We start from the raw sequence: 16,552 nt of genomic DNA, 5'->3' as shown, positions 1-16,552 counted from the left end.
CCCTCGGAGCGGGGGAACCTCGCTGGACTCCGGGAGCTCGCAGTGGGCGTGTGCGCGTGCGTGCAAAGCGCGCGCCGGCAGCACATCACAGGAAGTGACGTGCTACGTGCTCACATTGGGGGCGTGGCCCAGATCGTCGGGGGGAAAACCATATGGTTCCCCCCCGAAGATCTGGGCCACGCCCCCAACGTGAACAATGTGGCTGCGTCACCTCTGTTCCCCCTGGGGCCCGATTCTGCCGCCGCGGAAATCGGGCCTCCAAAGCGGGGGATTCCCCGCCCCCCGGGCCCATTTGGCAACCCTAACACACACACACACACACAAAGCTGCCTTACACTGAATCAGACCTTCAGTCCATCTAGGTCAGTACTATCTATTCAGACTGGCAGCAGCTCTCCAAGGTCTCACAAGCAGTGGTCTTTCACATGACCGACTGCCTGGTCCTTTTTTAACTGGTTATGCCAGGGATGGAACCTGGAGCCTTCTGCGTACAAAGCAAAGGCTTTTCCACGGAGTCACAACCCCCACCCTTGCCTACTGCTTAACGGAGTGAGACAGGAAAGAATAAAACGAAATAGGCTTTAACACATCTGTGAAGAATGGGGAAAAGTCACCACAAAGTCGTCTTTCTTTGCTATTTATGCACTACCAAGTAGCCTATGAATTTGCCTCTCCATCCAATAAAATTTCTGGAGTGCATCCAACCATTTGTGGAGAGGGATCCGGCTTCCTCTTCTGCTGCAGCCTCTGTGCCCCCTAAAATTTTGTTTCTGGAGATCAGCAGACCTTCAGGAGCACAGTGGGAGTCTGATGAGGGAGGACAGGACTGGCAGAAATCACCACTCCCTCTTCGGCGTATTCTCTTGGAGGAACTGGAGGGCTGGATATGTGCAACTACTGACCATTCATTTTTGAAACATTTCCAAGATGTAACAGTGATCCACCCCCCCCATATCAAAACAATTGTGTAAAGCTGCTGGTGAAACCAGGGCGTGGGTTTGAAATATGAGCTCCCAGGGAAGCCACCAACGCCTTTTGTCCTCTTTTCTATTAGGTTTGCAGTAGCTTAGGGCTTCTCTCTATAAAGCCGGCATAATAACGTTAATACTCACTTACTTTGCAGGGGAGTTGGGAAGATGAATTAGTAAATGCCGCTAAAGCATTTTTGAAAATGAAAAAGTGTTAACCTTTATTAGAGGGAGGCTCTTCTAAGGGACGATTCAACTTCACTCTTAGGCTGCAGCAGAGAATTAATCACTTTGAAAGGAGTAAATGGCACTCTGAGGAAATCATTCCAAACGTGATTTGCCCCATTATTGCTGTGCTGGTTTTGATGTCAGCACATACTTTTTCCTTTAGACAGTAAGGGAATGCAAACCGAAACTCCTGCTTGAGTGGCAGAAACTACAAAGAACTCAGAGAAGAAGAAAATACAGAAAAGAGAACTAACATGACCGAGGTGATGGAGCATCTGCCTTATGTTGACTGGTTTAAGAAGTTGTCATCTTTGAGCTTGTTAACTTGTCAAGGAACCTTAATGTGGAAAGAAGCCAAAGAGTGATTCACCCAAAGAGTGATTAACACTTGGAATTCACTGCCACAGGAAGTGGTGGCGGCTACAAGCATGGACGGCTTCAAAAGGGAATTAAATAAGCATATGGAGCAGAGGTCCATCAGTGGCTATTAGCCACAAGGTATAGATAGGGACTCTGGGGCAAGTGATGCTCTGTCTTCTTGGTGCTTGGGGGGGGGGCAACAGTGGGAGGGCTTCTAATGTCCTGGCCCCACTGGTGGACCTCCTGATGGCACCTGGTATTTCTGGCCACTGTGTGACACAGAGTGTTGGACTGGATGGGCCTTTGGCCTGATCCAACATTGGCATCTCTTATGTTCTCATGTTCTTATGAAGCCGTAAGGACAGCTTATTTTCCACCTTTCCCAGCAACATACAGCTCAGGAAACCACTGAATGTGTTCTAGGCTATGCTTGTGAACCAGCAGTGCAGCCCAGAGGTAGGGATGTGCTAAATGTATTAATCAAGGTCCAATTCAGACCACATAAATTAGAAATATAGCAAATCCTCTATCAGAACAGAATTGTTTCTGACATTTGGGAGTAGTAGGAAACCTCTGATATATACTGTTACACTGTTATACTTTACTTTCTATAAGGTGCCAGGCCAAAGCACGTCTTTTACCCAAGCTTTTAATTTGGGGTTTTCCCTTACCAGCTTTTTAAACAACTTGCTTCTGTTTCATGGGGAATGGTTTTATTTGTAATAATTTGTTTTTATATTGTGATATTGTTTTAATTGTAAGCCACCTCAAACAGGACTCTGAAGAGCCAGCACAGAAATATCCTAAATAAATATTTTTTTCCCTGAGCAGTAGAAGGTAGGATAGACTGAAAAAGAGCAGTGGAGCAGATGTGTGTGTGACAGAGATGTTCAGCATTTGCAGAACAGTCAGCTAATCTCTCTACTGAGCAGACTTGTCCCAATGGGCATTTCTGTGCAAAGCATTTTGACTCTGCCAGTCAGTGAACTGTCTCTCTAGCTTTGCTGGGCACAGGTCCAGTGTTTGCATGGATCCCATTCTCTGCTGCTACATCAGCAAGGACAAAGCCTTTACTTAAAATCCCTAAATGGTTTGGGACCAAGGTATCTCGAAGGACTGCTTGGCCCTAGATAATCCTGCTGTCAAGATCAGGCCTCGCGAAATATTTCCTATTTCCTACGTTCATGTTCTGTGTCATTATTCCTTTGGTTGTATTATGGATTCACATGTAGTCTTCTACAGTTCCTGTGTTGCATGCAACCTTGCTCTTTTCCATTGCTGTTTATCATCGCTGCTGGGAACTTGGGGTGGTGGAGGATGTGTTTGGCTGTTTGCTTTGCTTGGTTAGTGTCAGCTCGTAACAGTTCTCACGCAGGGGCCTCCCGAGTGTGTTGAGAACACCTTGGGAAGTATATGATATGATATCATCATTGTATGTGACCTTGGAGTCTGGGGAGCTTCTAGATAATGTAACCGTTAGCATGCAGGTGGGAGGGGGCAGTCGCAGGGGCAGACATGTGGTGGACTGAATGGGAGCAGTGATTGGTCACCTGGCATCTGTGGAATTTCTTGCTTTCAGTATATTGGCAGAACTGGCGTCTGGGCCCCAGTTCCGACACAGAAGCTGTCTATGCTTGGAACCACTCTACCACTTAATAAACAAATCTTGCTGATGCAAGAGTGTTTGTGAGAGTGACTGCATCCAGGACTTGACACCTGCAGATTTCCTAAAATCTTCAGTGCAGACAGTGGACCAAAGGCTGCTTTGCTTGCACAAACTGGTAGGTAGGCAGGCTGGGCAGATGGAGGAGGGAGAGAGAAAGGTACAGACCTGGATGTAGCTAAAGCCACAAGCTTTGCACCCACCCACCCACCCACATCCATGACAGTCAACAGACGGGGGGAGAGGAGAGGCTGAAGGTTTCACCCCCATGGTTATAAAGGGCCATCTTCATACAAACATAGTGGCCATATAAGCACAGATGACTTTAAAATGGATTAGGCAGGTTCTTGGATGATATACTTCCAGAGGCTACAAGCTAAGACTCCCATACTCAGAGACACATAAAATGTGCCAGGTGGCTAACAATCATAAAACAAAAACATAATAAAATGATACAAAAATATAATCCCAAGACTACATTAAATAAAACAGCAGCACAATAACTAAAACTATACCAACAGAAATTCTCTCTTGTCACCTTCTAAACTCAGAGCAGCCAGAACGATGAACTGCGATCAGAAACAAACTGGAAGCCAGTAAAATGCCTGCAACATGGGCATTTATGACCAGCTGAACTTTCTGAGAGATTTTGAAGAGAAGCCCCATGCAGACAGAGTTACAGCAATTTCACCTCACAGTGACCAGCACATGGATAACTGTGACCAGAGAAAACACCAACTGACAGAGATCAATTACTAGGGATGGCTATCCCCATAACTGAGAGATGCCCCCAGATACATATTGTTAAGTCGGCTACTTAACAAAGAGTCAGAGAGTGATTTCAGCAAGTGATTCAGCTTTATTGAGCAATGCGTAACGGAACTAGAACAAACACACAGAATAACCAGAACAACCTTAGCACTGCAGTTGTGCTTCTTTTAAACTCTCCCGGCTAATGTAGCCACGCCCTACTGTACATAACAACCAATAGGATTGTAACAATAATGTCCAATCACAGACGTTCCCTCTCAGGGAACTGGATGGTAGGTGATTGGTCGGCTCTTCCTGGGCTACCAGTAGGGATTGAGTGATTAGGATCCTTGCCCAGGACGAAGCTTTACAAGGTGTTTCAATTAGTGAATTCAAACACAGTTTTCCATTGAGTTGAATACACCACACATATGAGTGTTCATCACTAGAGAAAGCTTGAGTAGACTTACTATTGACATTTTTACTGTCACAAATACAGCCTTTTGAAGTGAAGAATCCTACAAAATCAGGCCATGAATCCTGATGGAAATTATTAACTATAATCCACTGTTAACAAGTAAATAAAACGGGGTTATTGCATATCATGTGGAAGGACCAATGTTTGCCTAAAAATTAGGTAATCAAGATTATCTTCTCAAGCACATGACTTTATGATCACTCCTCATAAATATGCTTTTTACAGGATAATTTATAGAAGAAAACACCTTCGAACTCCTAATGCATTCACTTTACAGAGAGCTACCTGGCCAACAGTGTGAAATGGAGAGCAAATGCCAGCCAATTTAAAGTAGGCTTGTTGCCACATAAAATTATGGACTGGCTGCTACGAATAGATATTTAAATTATTGGCTTGCTCCTATTCAAGAAATGCAATGGATCTGATAATTCATAGAAGAAAACACCTTCCAACTCTATAAGAACTCTATAAGATTACTCTTGAGGAAGACCTTTGAAATGAGTGTAAAAACCGGTGTACTCATCGAGTAAAGAGAGGAAAATGCTGGATTCTGTTGAGAAAATGAATAAGGTGGACTCTGTTTCAATGTAAAATTGAGATAATGAATAAGTTGGACTCTGTTTTAATGCAAAATTTATTAAATGTGTCATTGTCATTGATCACAGTGGTTTCTTGTTTGTTGGCATGTACCTGCACACTGTGACCCCTGTTTGTATCTTGTTTGAATTCATTTGTGAATGAACACAACTTGGCTCTTTCTTACAAACAGATGTATGTGCAGGATGTACATGCATTCACTGTAACATGTGAACAGGGCATGCATCCCTGCAGGGACACAGCAGGAAATCTGTTGGGCAGGCACAGGTGGGAAGGGAGCTGTGGGTCGGCATTCTGATCCCTCCATCCCAAGGAAGCTCTTGCAGTTTCCCAGCAGAAGCTTGGAGGGGGTGGAGAGGGAATGGAATCGACTCCCATTTGAGAGCACAGGCCACACAGTAAGAATCCACTGGGCTTCTTGCTGCCAATGGGCCATATATTGTACAATCCCATACTGCAGAAATGAACATGATAAGGGCATGAGAAAAGATAAGAATTAATCCAAATCTAAAAGCACTTCCCCTTGCATAGATATGATCCTCACACTAATTTCCTCACACTTCTCTTTCCAAAAATCCAGCTCAGAAGAGATTCTTGTAATAAATTGTAGACCAAATGTTAATTTTGATTTGAAAGAAAGTCCTTGAAGAAGATTTATTGGAAGAAAATGAAATGGAAACATAGAGCAAAGAGATTTAACGCAATCAGTAGACCCTTAAGGCACTGAGGTAAGCTAAAAACACCATATACATTATTGTAATAGTTTATCACTACTTTAAAATTCCAGAGAAGCATAAAGTCAAGACCCTACCTGTGCTTGTTGAAGCTGTGCTTATTGTCGGTTGAAGCTGTGCTTGTTCTGTGGATTGTGTACAAAATAACATTAAGTATTCAATATGATCATTTTATATAGCAGTTCAAGTTAATATGACAATTAGCTGAAAGCGTTGCACTGGCTGCCTATAGCATTCCGGATTCGCTTCAAGGTGCTGGTGCTTACCTTTAAAGCCCTACATGGCCAGGGACCGGCATACCTGAGGGACCGCCTCTCCCCGCATAGGTCCCAGAAAGCACTACGGTCGGGGTCGCAACATCGCCTGGCGACCCCGGGCCCAAAAGAGGCCAGGCTTGCTGCCACGAGGGCCAGGTCCTTTTCGGTGGCGGCTCCTATCTGGTGGAATGAGCTCCCGGAGGAGATCAGGGCCCTGCGGGACCTGTTACAGTTCTGCAGGGCCTGCAAGACGGAGCTCTTCCACCAGGCTTTTTGAATAGGAGCCGCCGCCGCTACCACTACCACCAATGAGGGCCAGGGCAGCTGCACCGCTGCCTAAGGCTGAGTGGCCAAGAAACATCAGGGGGCCATATCATCCTCCCTTCGCCCCAAGGGCAGGCGCAATATGGAGAGAGGTGTTGGTCACGCGGGATTCTGGGCGTCGCCCGTGGTATTAAATTGTTTTAAGATGTTTTATAGTGTTTTATCGCACTATGTGCCATACTATGTATTATGGTGCTGTACTGCACCCCATGTTGTAAGCCGCCCTGAGCCCACGTGCGGGGAGGGCAGGGTATAAACAAAATTAAATAAATAAATAAATAAATAAATAAATATGAGTGTAAAAAATGCAGCTAGGGACTAACTGAAGCCAAGTTTCACCTTAGTAGAACCTCAGATTTGATTTTTATTACCCCTTATTTACATGTTATGACATTTTATCTTGTGAGGTAGACTAGGCTGAGAGATTACTGACTGGTAAGGTTTCTGTGTGTTTGTGTGGGGGGAATAGGCCCAGGGGTCCCATTATGAATACATGAAGCTGCTTACGATGACCAAGTCAGGTAATTGATCTATCAACTTCAGCATTATCTGTTTTGAAAAGCAAGGGTTCATCAGGCTCTCAGTCTTTCACTACGGTTGCCAGGCAGTGTTTGGGAGGGCTGTGGACAGGAATATTGGGGAGAACAAATCTGGCTGCAGTGTCATGTCACATCTATTAAAAAACCAGAAGTGACTAAAGGTAGCTCTAGGAATTGCGGGAAACTCTGTGGTAAACCCACAGAGGTTCAGTGCCAGAATTTAACCTTGGAACAAAGGAAACTATTAACAGTGTGCCTTTGACACAGACACACACAGTGCCTTCCCCATACCACTGGTGGGGGAAAAGGGTTTCCAGGCCAAAGGACATCAGTTCCCAATAGCTTCAACTCCTGGCAGCTCCACTTTATAAATTAGGTACTAGTACTAGTACTAGTATTCCATGAAACTGCAGAGCGGTCGGGTTAGAACGGATAAAAGGAAGTACTTCTTCACCCAAAGAGTGATTAACACATGGAATTCACTGCCACAGGAAGTGGTGGGTGCTACAAGCATGGACGGCTTCAAAAGGGAATTAGATAAGCATATGGAGCAGAGGTCCATCAGTGGCTATTAGCCACAAGGTATAGCTAGGGGTTCTGGGGCAAGTGATGCTCTGTCTTCTTGGTGCTTGGGGGGGGGGTCAACAGTGGGAGGGCTTCTAATGTCCTGGCCCCACTGGTGGACCTCCTGATGGCACTGGCATTTCTGGCCACTGTGTGACACAGAGTGTTGGACTGGATGGGCCTTTGGCCTGATCCAACATTGGCGTCTCTTATGTTCTTATGTAGGCAATGACTGGAAACTGTAGGCCTAATGCACAGCAACAAAAACAAATGATAGGGAGCACAGTGTAACCAGAGTAGGTAAACACAATTCCAGAAAAACACTGTGTAAATATAAATAAATTGTATATTATATGTCATAAATTTCAAGCCAATAAATCAATACCAAAGAAAGACCTGTGTCTGACGTTTTATATATCTATTTTATTCATGGCTTTACATTGTAAGTGTACAGTGTGAATACTGTTAGAAAGAATCATAAAGAATCACAATAGATGAAACCATAAGACACCTAGGAAAAGTCAAAGCCACCCTGAGCCTGCTGTAAAGCGGGGAGGGCGGGTATAAATTACATAAATAAATAAATAATAAAAGGACCAATCTGCTGTGGAGTAACTAGGTAAGTCGACCTGATGCATCCTGAAGCGAAGAGACCAGATTGAAGACCTTAGATGACTTGACCAGCATTGCGGTATTCTGCTGTTTCTGATACTTCCTCAGAAGTCGTAGACTTAAACAGTACAAAATATCAACAGCCAGGTCTTGGAGAACTTGAGAGATATGTTCTCCTAGATAGGTTATTATGTTTGCCACAAAGGTTCCGATGGGGCCCTAGAAAACATGCTGCTATTTTAAGAATTTTATACTCACAAAGAGAAATTATTGCGCCTTATGTCTTATATGTACATCACGGTCCTTGAAAAAGATTTTATTCGATATGGGTGCTGTTTGAATGTCTGAACATAGTGTAAACCTGCACTTTGATGTATTGTTTGGGTGAAACCTATGTTTGGTAGTAAAGGCTTCCCTTGCTTGAAAGCCAGTCGAATGCAACTCTAGGAGGCAATGCTCATCTCTGTTTCCAAGCCAGGGAAGCTTCCTGGGTGACCTGGGCCAGTCACACACTCTCAGCCTAATCTACCTCACAGGGTTGTTGTAAGGATAAAATGGAGGAGAGGAGAAAGGCAGGATATAAATAAATCTCTACAGTTACATCTTGAATATACGATTACCACGAGGCAAGGCGTATATCCAAAAGGCACCACGGGATCCGTTCCTTTTCTCTGCCATAGCAACACTGAAGAAAATGTCTGTCTGCAGAGACGGTGGCAATATCTATTTTCTGATCATTTGAGAAGTACTTTATTTTTTTAAAAAATGCATCCACCACCGCTACAGTCTAGATGGCCCTTGACTGTTGTTCTGTCGCTGTGTTCCTTTCAATGATGCATTGCTTCAGTAATTAATCAAGTCATCTGCTCAGCCTTCTGACGCTGGGATTCAACCACAGGAAATATTTTTTCTGAGCTTCACGTCAGGAGACGCAAATTTATGGCAGTCCATGGCAGCAGGGGAAGGAGTGATTTCTCTAGAACAAAGCCACCCCAATTGATGGGCCTGTTCTCAACAGATGATTAAAAATAAGATGATGAAGGGTTATGCCTTACCAGAAGGTGCTTGCGTCGCGGTGGATGTTGTAGCAGTACCAACAGATTCCTGTGCTGAAGCTAAAAAGAAAAAGGGAAGGAAAAAAACACGACAACAATATGAATGTTAACCATTGTTCTGAACCAATCTCTGTCAAAGGAATAATTAGCACTCAAACAGAGGGAATGGAAAGGAAGCAGGAACCATTCGGCACAGCAGCTGCTTGAACAGTTGGTAATACATCCCTTTGATGGTTTATTGATTAACCTTTTCTATTATAAACTGCCAATTGTTTAGTGGTTTTGTACAGGGAATACTGCAGTCACGACTGGGAGCCCGCTGCCCCCTTATCTATCTAAAAATATTTTCAGGTACACCTGTTTGGAGCATATTTTCAAAACTTTGATCTTTTACATCATATTCTCATTAAAATGTGGACAGTTACCAGTTGCATTTGTTGATGCGGCTCACAGAAGTGGCGCTGCTTGTGAAAAGTATGTGTTTTTGCTCCCTTCCTTTTTCTTTTTGCACAGTATGATAATTTGTTCAGCTTCTCGTTGACTTGGAAGTTAGCTGCGAGCCCCTGGGCGGAATGCAGTGTAGGAGAAAGCAACTCAGGTGAGCAAGAAAGAAGGTTGAAATAAATATGCAAGAGGCTACTGAGCAGAGTATGCAAGCTGAAGGTCTGCAAGGGGTATAAGGAACTGGGAAACGTCCCACAGAGCCAAATCTGCCCTTTTACAACACAGTGAGCTCATAGATCCTTTAGAAGTCTAGTTTTTCCTCCCATCTCTGTTTCCCTTTTTCCCCCTTTGGTGTTCAACTGCTCTCAACATTCCATGTCTTATGCAGGGCAGTGTGCTCAGTTTTCATCTGGATTTCCCTCATCTTAAAAAAAATATATACAAAGTCATAGGCAAAATCCCTTACCACCAGTATACAAAGACTGTTACGTTTGCATGGCCCCATTCCCCTGTATTAATGCTAATCACTTACCCAAAAAGTTCAGTATAATGGTTTATATGCACACAGTCATAGGTTCAACCCGTAACACCTCCAATGAGCAAGTTTGCCTTGAAGAGCTACAGTCAGTTATAGATTCCAGTGGTAAGATGGAACGGTTAGTTGAATCAGAATAAAATGGTTTCATATGGTCTGGTTAGCTGTGGTTGCCAACTGCCAGGTGAAGCCTGGAGTTCTCCTGGAATTAGAAGTGAACTCTTGGCAACAGAAATCAGCTCCCCTGGAGAAAATGGCTGCTTTGGAGGGTGGATTCTATGGCATTATACCCCATTGACATGCCACCCATTCCCAAACCCTTTGCTCCCCAGGCTCTACCCCCCAAATTTCCAGGTTGTTAAATACTGGGTTCCATGGATGGTCTGATCCCAAGCATGGTGATCAGGTCTGCTTTATTGGTGATTCAGCAAGAACAAGACAAAGACAAACTGCCAGGGCAACAGTCCTGTTAAAAAGCATGCAACTCCACCCACTTCCCAAACAACTACCAGAAATAGGCCATTATCAGAACCATGACTTCCCCATTGGCCACCTCCAGAGTCCTGGTGGGCTTTTGTTCTAGAGCTCCAAGCTCAGCCAAGCTCTGGTAGAAACAGTCCCGGAATGTTCCCGTCCCAATACATAACACAGGTATTTCCCAACCCAAAATTGGCAGCCCTAGTAGGAGCTGTTTATGCACTGCAAATCATTTCAGAATGTGAGAACCCTGCTGAAGCCATCTAATGGTCCATTCCCCCCCCCAGCATCCTGTTTCCCACAGTGACCAACCTGGTCTTCCAGAAGAAGGCCCACAAGGAGAGGTACAGAAGACAAAGCCTCATCCTGTTGTTGTCTACAAGCAGGAACCTGAATGAGTACCCTATTCCTGATCTTCAAGTGAAAGGAGACATCATATGGTGTCAGCTGTGGCCCGGTTACTTTTTTGGGTCCCCAGCACTAAAAGATGATTCTGGGTTATACTGTTTATTCAATAATGGAAATATTTCAAGTCTCCATCAGGTTTATCCTTTGTGAGGAATTTAGAGGAGAACTGAAGGTGATGGAAAGAAAAATTAAAGCTGTACCTAGCAGTCAAAAAAGCAGAAGAAGAGTCTGAGGATTATAAAATTGCAGTCTTGCTTCACTGAATAAGAAAAAAAAGCCCTTGAGATTTATCATAATATGCAACGGGTGTTTGCAGAGCCTGACAATAAAACTTTAACAGAAGTTTTAATAGCCTTCAAATCTTACTGTGAACCCAAGAAAAATCCTGTGTTTGAGAGATGCCATTACAATATAATGAGGCCGTAGAATTGCCAGCTCTGGGTTGGGAGACTTGGTCTGTGATCATATGCACAATTAGACCCGCCATAGGTCCAAATGCCGGGCAGATTTAAAGGGCATGATCGGACAACATCTGGAAAGTGCCCTGCAGCCATCGGCAACCCGTTCTGCTCCGCTGCAGAAGCGGAGTTAAAAGACACTGGGGGAAATCCGGTAGTCAATGGGTTGCAATAGGCCATGGACAGACTTTCCCATGTCTGATCACAGACTTTGCACAGACTCCCCCTTTGCAGTATGTGCATCATCGCAAAATCCATTGGGAGCCCTCGGTGCGGAGGTGTGATTCATTGATCCCTCAGTTAAGTGCATGGGGGGAAAAAGCACAAAAAAATCCACGACTCACTTGCAGTTGCATCTGATCACACACTGAAGGACTGTGCCCACAGCTTCAAAGGGAGGTGTGAGGAAATAGCCTTGCTTCCCCCCCCCCATTTTTTTCTGGTGGAGACAGAGCCTGGGAGGGCAGGCAGGGTATAATGGCACAGATCACACCCCCTGAAGCTGCCATTTTCTCCAGGGGTTAATTCCACCAATATATGTGCGGCACCCAAGGGTTAGTCCAGTTGGACCCTTAGAGGCAATCCTTTACAAGCCCATTGGAAAAGCTCTTGCATGCCTACAAAGGATGCTCCTACAACTTCCAGAATATGACAACCAGATTGTTTACACTAAGGGCAAGGATGTTTGTGAATTTCACATATTAATTCTGTGCATCTATGGCAATACAGTAAACAATAAGTTACTTGTTTGCCATAGTCACTTGCTTGCCATGACTGAGTTATGAGTTCATTTATGGAAAATATGTTAAACATGTTAATGATGACTTTTGCTATGGTATGGTCAGTGTTAAAATGTGACAGTCCTCATATATATGAGCATGGGGTTTCCAAAATTTTGAAGCCGTCCATGCTTGTAGCCGCCACCACTTCCTGTGGCAGTGAATTCCATGTGTTAATCACTCTTTGGGTGAAGAAGTACTTCCTTTTATCCATTGATGCGCCTACAACTTCCAGAATATGACATCCAGATTGTTTACACTAAGGACAAGGATGTTTGTGAATTTCACATATTATGTGCATCTATGGCAATACAGTAAACAATAAGTTACTTGTTTGCCATAGTCACTTGCTTGCCATGACTGAGTTATGAGTTCATTTATGGAAAATATGTTAAACATGTTAATGATGACTTTTGCTATGGTATGGTCAGTGTTAAAATGTGACAGTCCTCATATATATGAGCATGGGGTTTCCAAAATGACCCCAGGCACAATCAGTCAGGGAAGCTTCAGTCTCATTTTCTTTTTTCCAGGCTGAAAAATACATAGGTTTTTAAAAATGCAAATAAAATAAAATAAAATTGCAATAAAATAAAATAAAATTACAAAATGCAAAAGAGAAAGAGTCAGAGAGTCCCCCCTCCCTGGCTTACACAGAAAAGCAGCCCGGAATTGAGTCTCTCCAGTCAAAAGGACTAGATGAGGACTAGAGGTCACAGTGGAGCCGGAGCTTCTGCTTCTGCTGCTGCAAAAGGAGCAGCAGGCATGGCCAGGGCACACACCCCCGATTTCCCCACACCCCACCAACCAAAATTTTCTGGCTATGCCCCTGCCTGGAGGTGATGCGTTTTCTGGTCAACACTCTAGGAATCTGTACAGCGCAAACCAAAAGGGATTCCTAGGGTGTAACCTCAAAAGTTATATTACTTCTGGGTCAGACACCATTTCCACCACTATCCCATCACAAACATCAACAATGGTGGAAATGTGAATGTGGAGGTGATGGGGGTCACCTGCTGTAAGCAAGCACCTGGTAAGCCTAATGCTACAGGAGAATGCTGGCCTAGAACCCTTCCTAAATCAGAAGTCTGAAGTGTTATCTCCAGCAACAGATCGATCACATTCACCTGCTGACCATGTAGCTTGGCTCTTACCTTAGTGATGAACATGGGAGAAATGTCCCTTCAATCTCTCTACCTATCTGTTCATGCCGATTTTCATCATTTCCAAACAATAATTTTGGATGCACAGAGCTGCCAGGTTAGACCACTACTTTTTGGGAGCAACAGGTATCATAGTTATTGTTTCCGGACAAAAAATGTTCTTATTCTAAAAAAACGGTCTTATTGTTTACATTGAATATGATATCACAAATTAAAAGGCCTGTTTCTAAATATTTCCTTGTGTGTTCCAGAAATGATGCATAAACTTTCAGGGCTTTCAATGGGTTATAAACTTCAGATATCTCTTGTGGGTGAAGAGGTTATTTGGGGGGTTCAGTATGCTGCATTAAAATTGTAATGTTTCAATTATGAATTGTAAACTGCCATAAGCCACGAAAAAAGACAGAATAAAAGATATTTTAACAAGAATAATTCTTATTTGGGCAAATATTTTGTCTCTGGAAATAAAGCTGTGCACATGAATGTCTGAGTTGAAGAACAGAGTTTGGCAACAAAGATTTTTTCAAAATTTCCTTGCCTTAAATTTTTGTGGTGAGCCAGTGTGAAAAATCTAAAAATAACTCTTTTCTTGAAAACTCTCAAGAAAGGAGATTCCACAACACAACAACCAGAATTATGTTGAGTTCAGGTGAACTGGTTTCTGCTGGTGCACAAGAGAGCAGGGGGGAACCTTTTGAAGCCCCTAAAGCTCAAAACCACATTGGGAAAGGGGTTCATTAGGGGCCTGGAGACCTTCTGGAGTGACAAGTGATCTCCAGACTGCAGACATCAGGCCCCCCGGAGAAAATTACACCTTCAATGGGCAGATTAGTGGCATTATACCCTGTTGAGGTCTCTCCCCTTCCCAAAACCTGCCCTCCTCAGGCTCCATGCACAAATCTCCAGGATCTTCCCAATGTGGAGGTGGGAACTATAGGCTGCAGAGAAGAAAAAAATTGGCTGCAGAGAAGAAAAAACAAGATTTCCTGTTCCTCTTGCATCAGTAGAAAAGCTGCTGGATCCTACCCATTACAGCTACCCCACCAGGAGAGAGTACAGGGCACAACAAGTAAATGTGAAGAAGATACTTGGATTGCAGAGATAAGAATTGCTGCCTCTTTTAAAGCTTGCTTAAAAAAAAAAATCGGGTGGTGTCTGTAATCGGGATCCCCCCCCCCCAACACAGATAGCGTGTGGGTGCGGCCAAATAGTCCCTCTCTCTCTCTCTCTCTCTCTCTCTCTCTCTCTCTCTCTCTCTCTCTCTCTCTCTCTCTGTAGCTGGACTAAGCATAATTTCTTTCCAGTAAATATACTTAAGTGCTCCTGTTCACTGCCCATTGACTCTGCTCTGAAAGGGGTCAATCTGCTATGAAAAGCTTAATTATAGGACAGTTATTATAGTGCAGAAAGCAAATTATAGTAGACAACCCAGACACAGGAAAAGTCTATTGGCAGTGAAGATTGGTCTGAAAATATGAGGGCAATGTGAAATGTAAATTGCAGTCCTTATTGAAGACAGTACAGAGCAGTAGTAGCTGGGATGTCTGAGAATACTGCAGGTGGAGAAAAAGATGTCACTTTGCTGTTCATTGAACAAGTACACAGGCTGGTGAGCACCTACAGAACGAATGGGTTTAAGCAATATAGGTACGAAGGAGAACTTCTGCCCGCATGGACCTATGATTGTAGGCCTTCAACTACAGCCCTGCTATCTGTGCCCACATTGCAGTGAGTAAAATGGGTGGACATATTGTTACAAGACAGCCTCTGTTTTGATCTGTCTTGCTCTTCAGCCTCTCCATCTTGAGCCTGGCAGGACCAGATCCTATCTGCATGTCATAGGAGGTAGTAAGCAGGGCTTTTCCACAACAAAAGGCCTAAGAAGTAGGACCACGTACGATCTCATTATGCTAACTGGAGCTGAACAGGGTGTCCTCAGCATGAAGTATTTGGCCATCAAATCATCAATCAGGGTTCCTTAGCATTTAATCAGTATCCCTTCAGCCACAATAAAAAGCTAGTATTTCCACAAGAAAAGTTTCTATGGTGTATTCAAAATGACTTACATGAATCCCCGCATTAACGTTCCATGTTAAGCTTCGAGCCAGACGAAGGCTCCTCCGAACTAACGCACTATTGGTCGCTCCACAACAGCGACCAATCAGAACTGCACCAATTCCCTGAGAGGGAAGAACCCTCATTGGATGTTATCCGAGCAACCTCATTGGTTACTTTGTGTAAATAGGAGTGGCTACATTAGCCTGGGAATGTTTAAAAAGAGCCTAGCTCCCAATGTTAATCTGTTCTGGTTATGACTTCTCTCAAGCGCTTGTTCGTACCTACAATAAAGCTGATCACTGTTGTTGAAATCACTCTCCGGATCTTTGTTAGCGGTGATCTAACAGTTTCCCTTCTTTAGACTGACTTCCACTTAGGGTTGACAGCCTCCAGGTGGGGCCTGGAGATCTCCTGGAATTTAAACTGATCTCCAGACTAGAGAGATAAATTCCCCTGGAGCAAATTGCGGTGTAGAAAATGGACTGCACGTCATCACATCCATGTGCAGTTCCTTCCCCTCCCCAAACTCCACCCACAAATCTCTAGGAATTTCTCAACCTGGAATTGGCAACCCTCACATCCAGCTTGGACTGTTTGCATTGCTTGCCAAAGCTAGATTTAACTGACTGGACCAACAGGGCCTGGAAATATTCTCCCCTCTCTGCCTGGAAACCCCCCCCCCCATTCTTATTAGCAATTATTCCCAGGACCTTGAATCATCCTCTTTCCTCCATTAGTTACGAACATGAAATAAAATAATCTTTTGTTTCCGAGCTGCGCTGCCTACCTATAACTTGCACCAGAATCTGTCCCAAATTATCCATGTCCCCATGTTCTACAGCATCATGTGGATCTGGCCTCTTTCCTTTTGGAGATGCTTGGTAGCTACATCCTGCTCTCACTCTCCCTTTTGTATACTGTTGGATGCTTCGAGTGACTTGCTCTTTAAGGGGCTCCTTTAGTCGGCTTGATAGTATTGACATCTGAATGCTTTGTCTCATTTTGAGTACTTGAGATTGATCATTCCCCCATCCAGGTACTTGTACTATTCGCCTCAATACACTCTATGTGAATCCCAGGCCGAGTTCAGACTGGCAGTTT

At 44.0% G+C, this 16,552-nt stretch overlaps 1 protein-coding gene across 2 annotated transcripts in view; it reads right to left on the bottom strand.

Annotated features, from left to right (window-relative positions):
- Positions 1 to 16,552, bottom strand: part of EMCN (endomucin) — a 70,609-nt gene that overhangs the window by 36,694 nt on the left and 17,363 nt on the right. For both annotated transcript variants that reach the window (XM_015415982.1, XM_015415983.1), the window contains exons 2-3: positions 9,130 to 9,189; positions 5,856 to 5,903 (exon numbers count right to left, since the gene is read on the bottom strand). In XM_015415982.1, the coding sequence (XP_015271468.1) occupies positions 5,856 to 5,903; positions 9,130 to 9,189 (108 nt within the window). The remainder of the gene's footprint in view (positions 1 to 5,855; positions 5,904 to 9,129; positions 9,190 to 16,552) is intronic.

This window comes from Gekko japonicus, unplaced genomic scaffold (genome assembly GCF_001447785.1).
Source record: "Gekko japonicus isolate JY-2015 unplaced genomic scaffold, Gekko_japonicus_V1.1 scaffold68, whole genome shotgun sequence".
NCBI lineage: Eukaryota > Metazoa > Chordata > Lepidosauria > Squamata > Gekkonidae > Gekko > Gekko japonicus.
The sequence above is the reverse complement of the archived record's forward strand: the minus strand, read 5'-3'. Positions and strand labels throughout refer to the sequence as shown.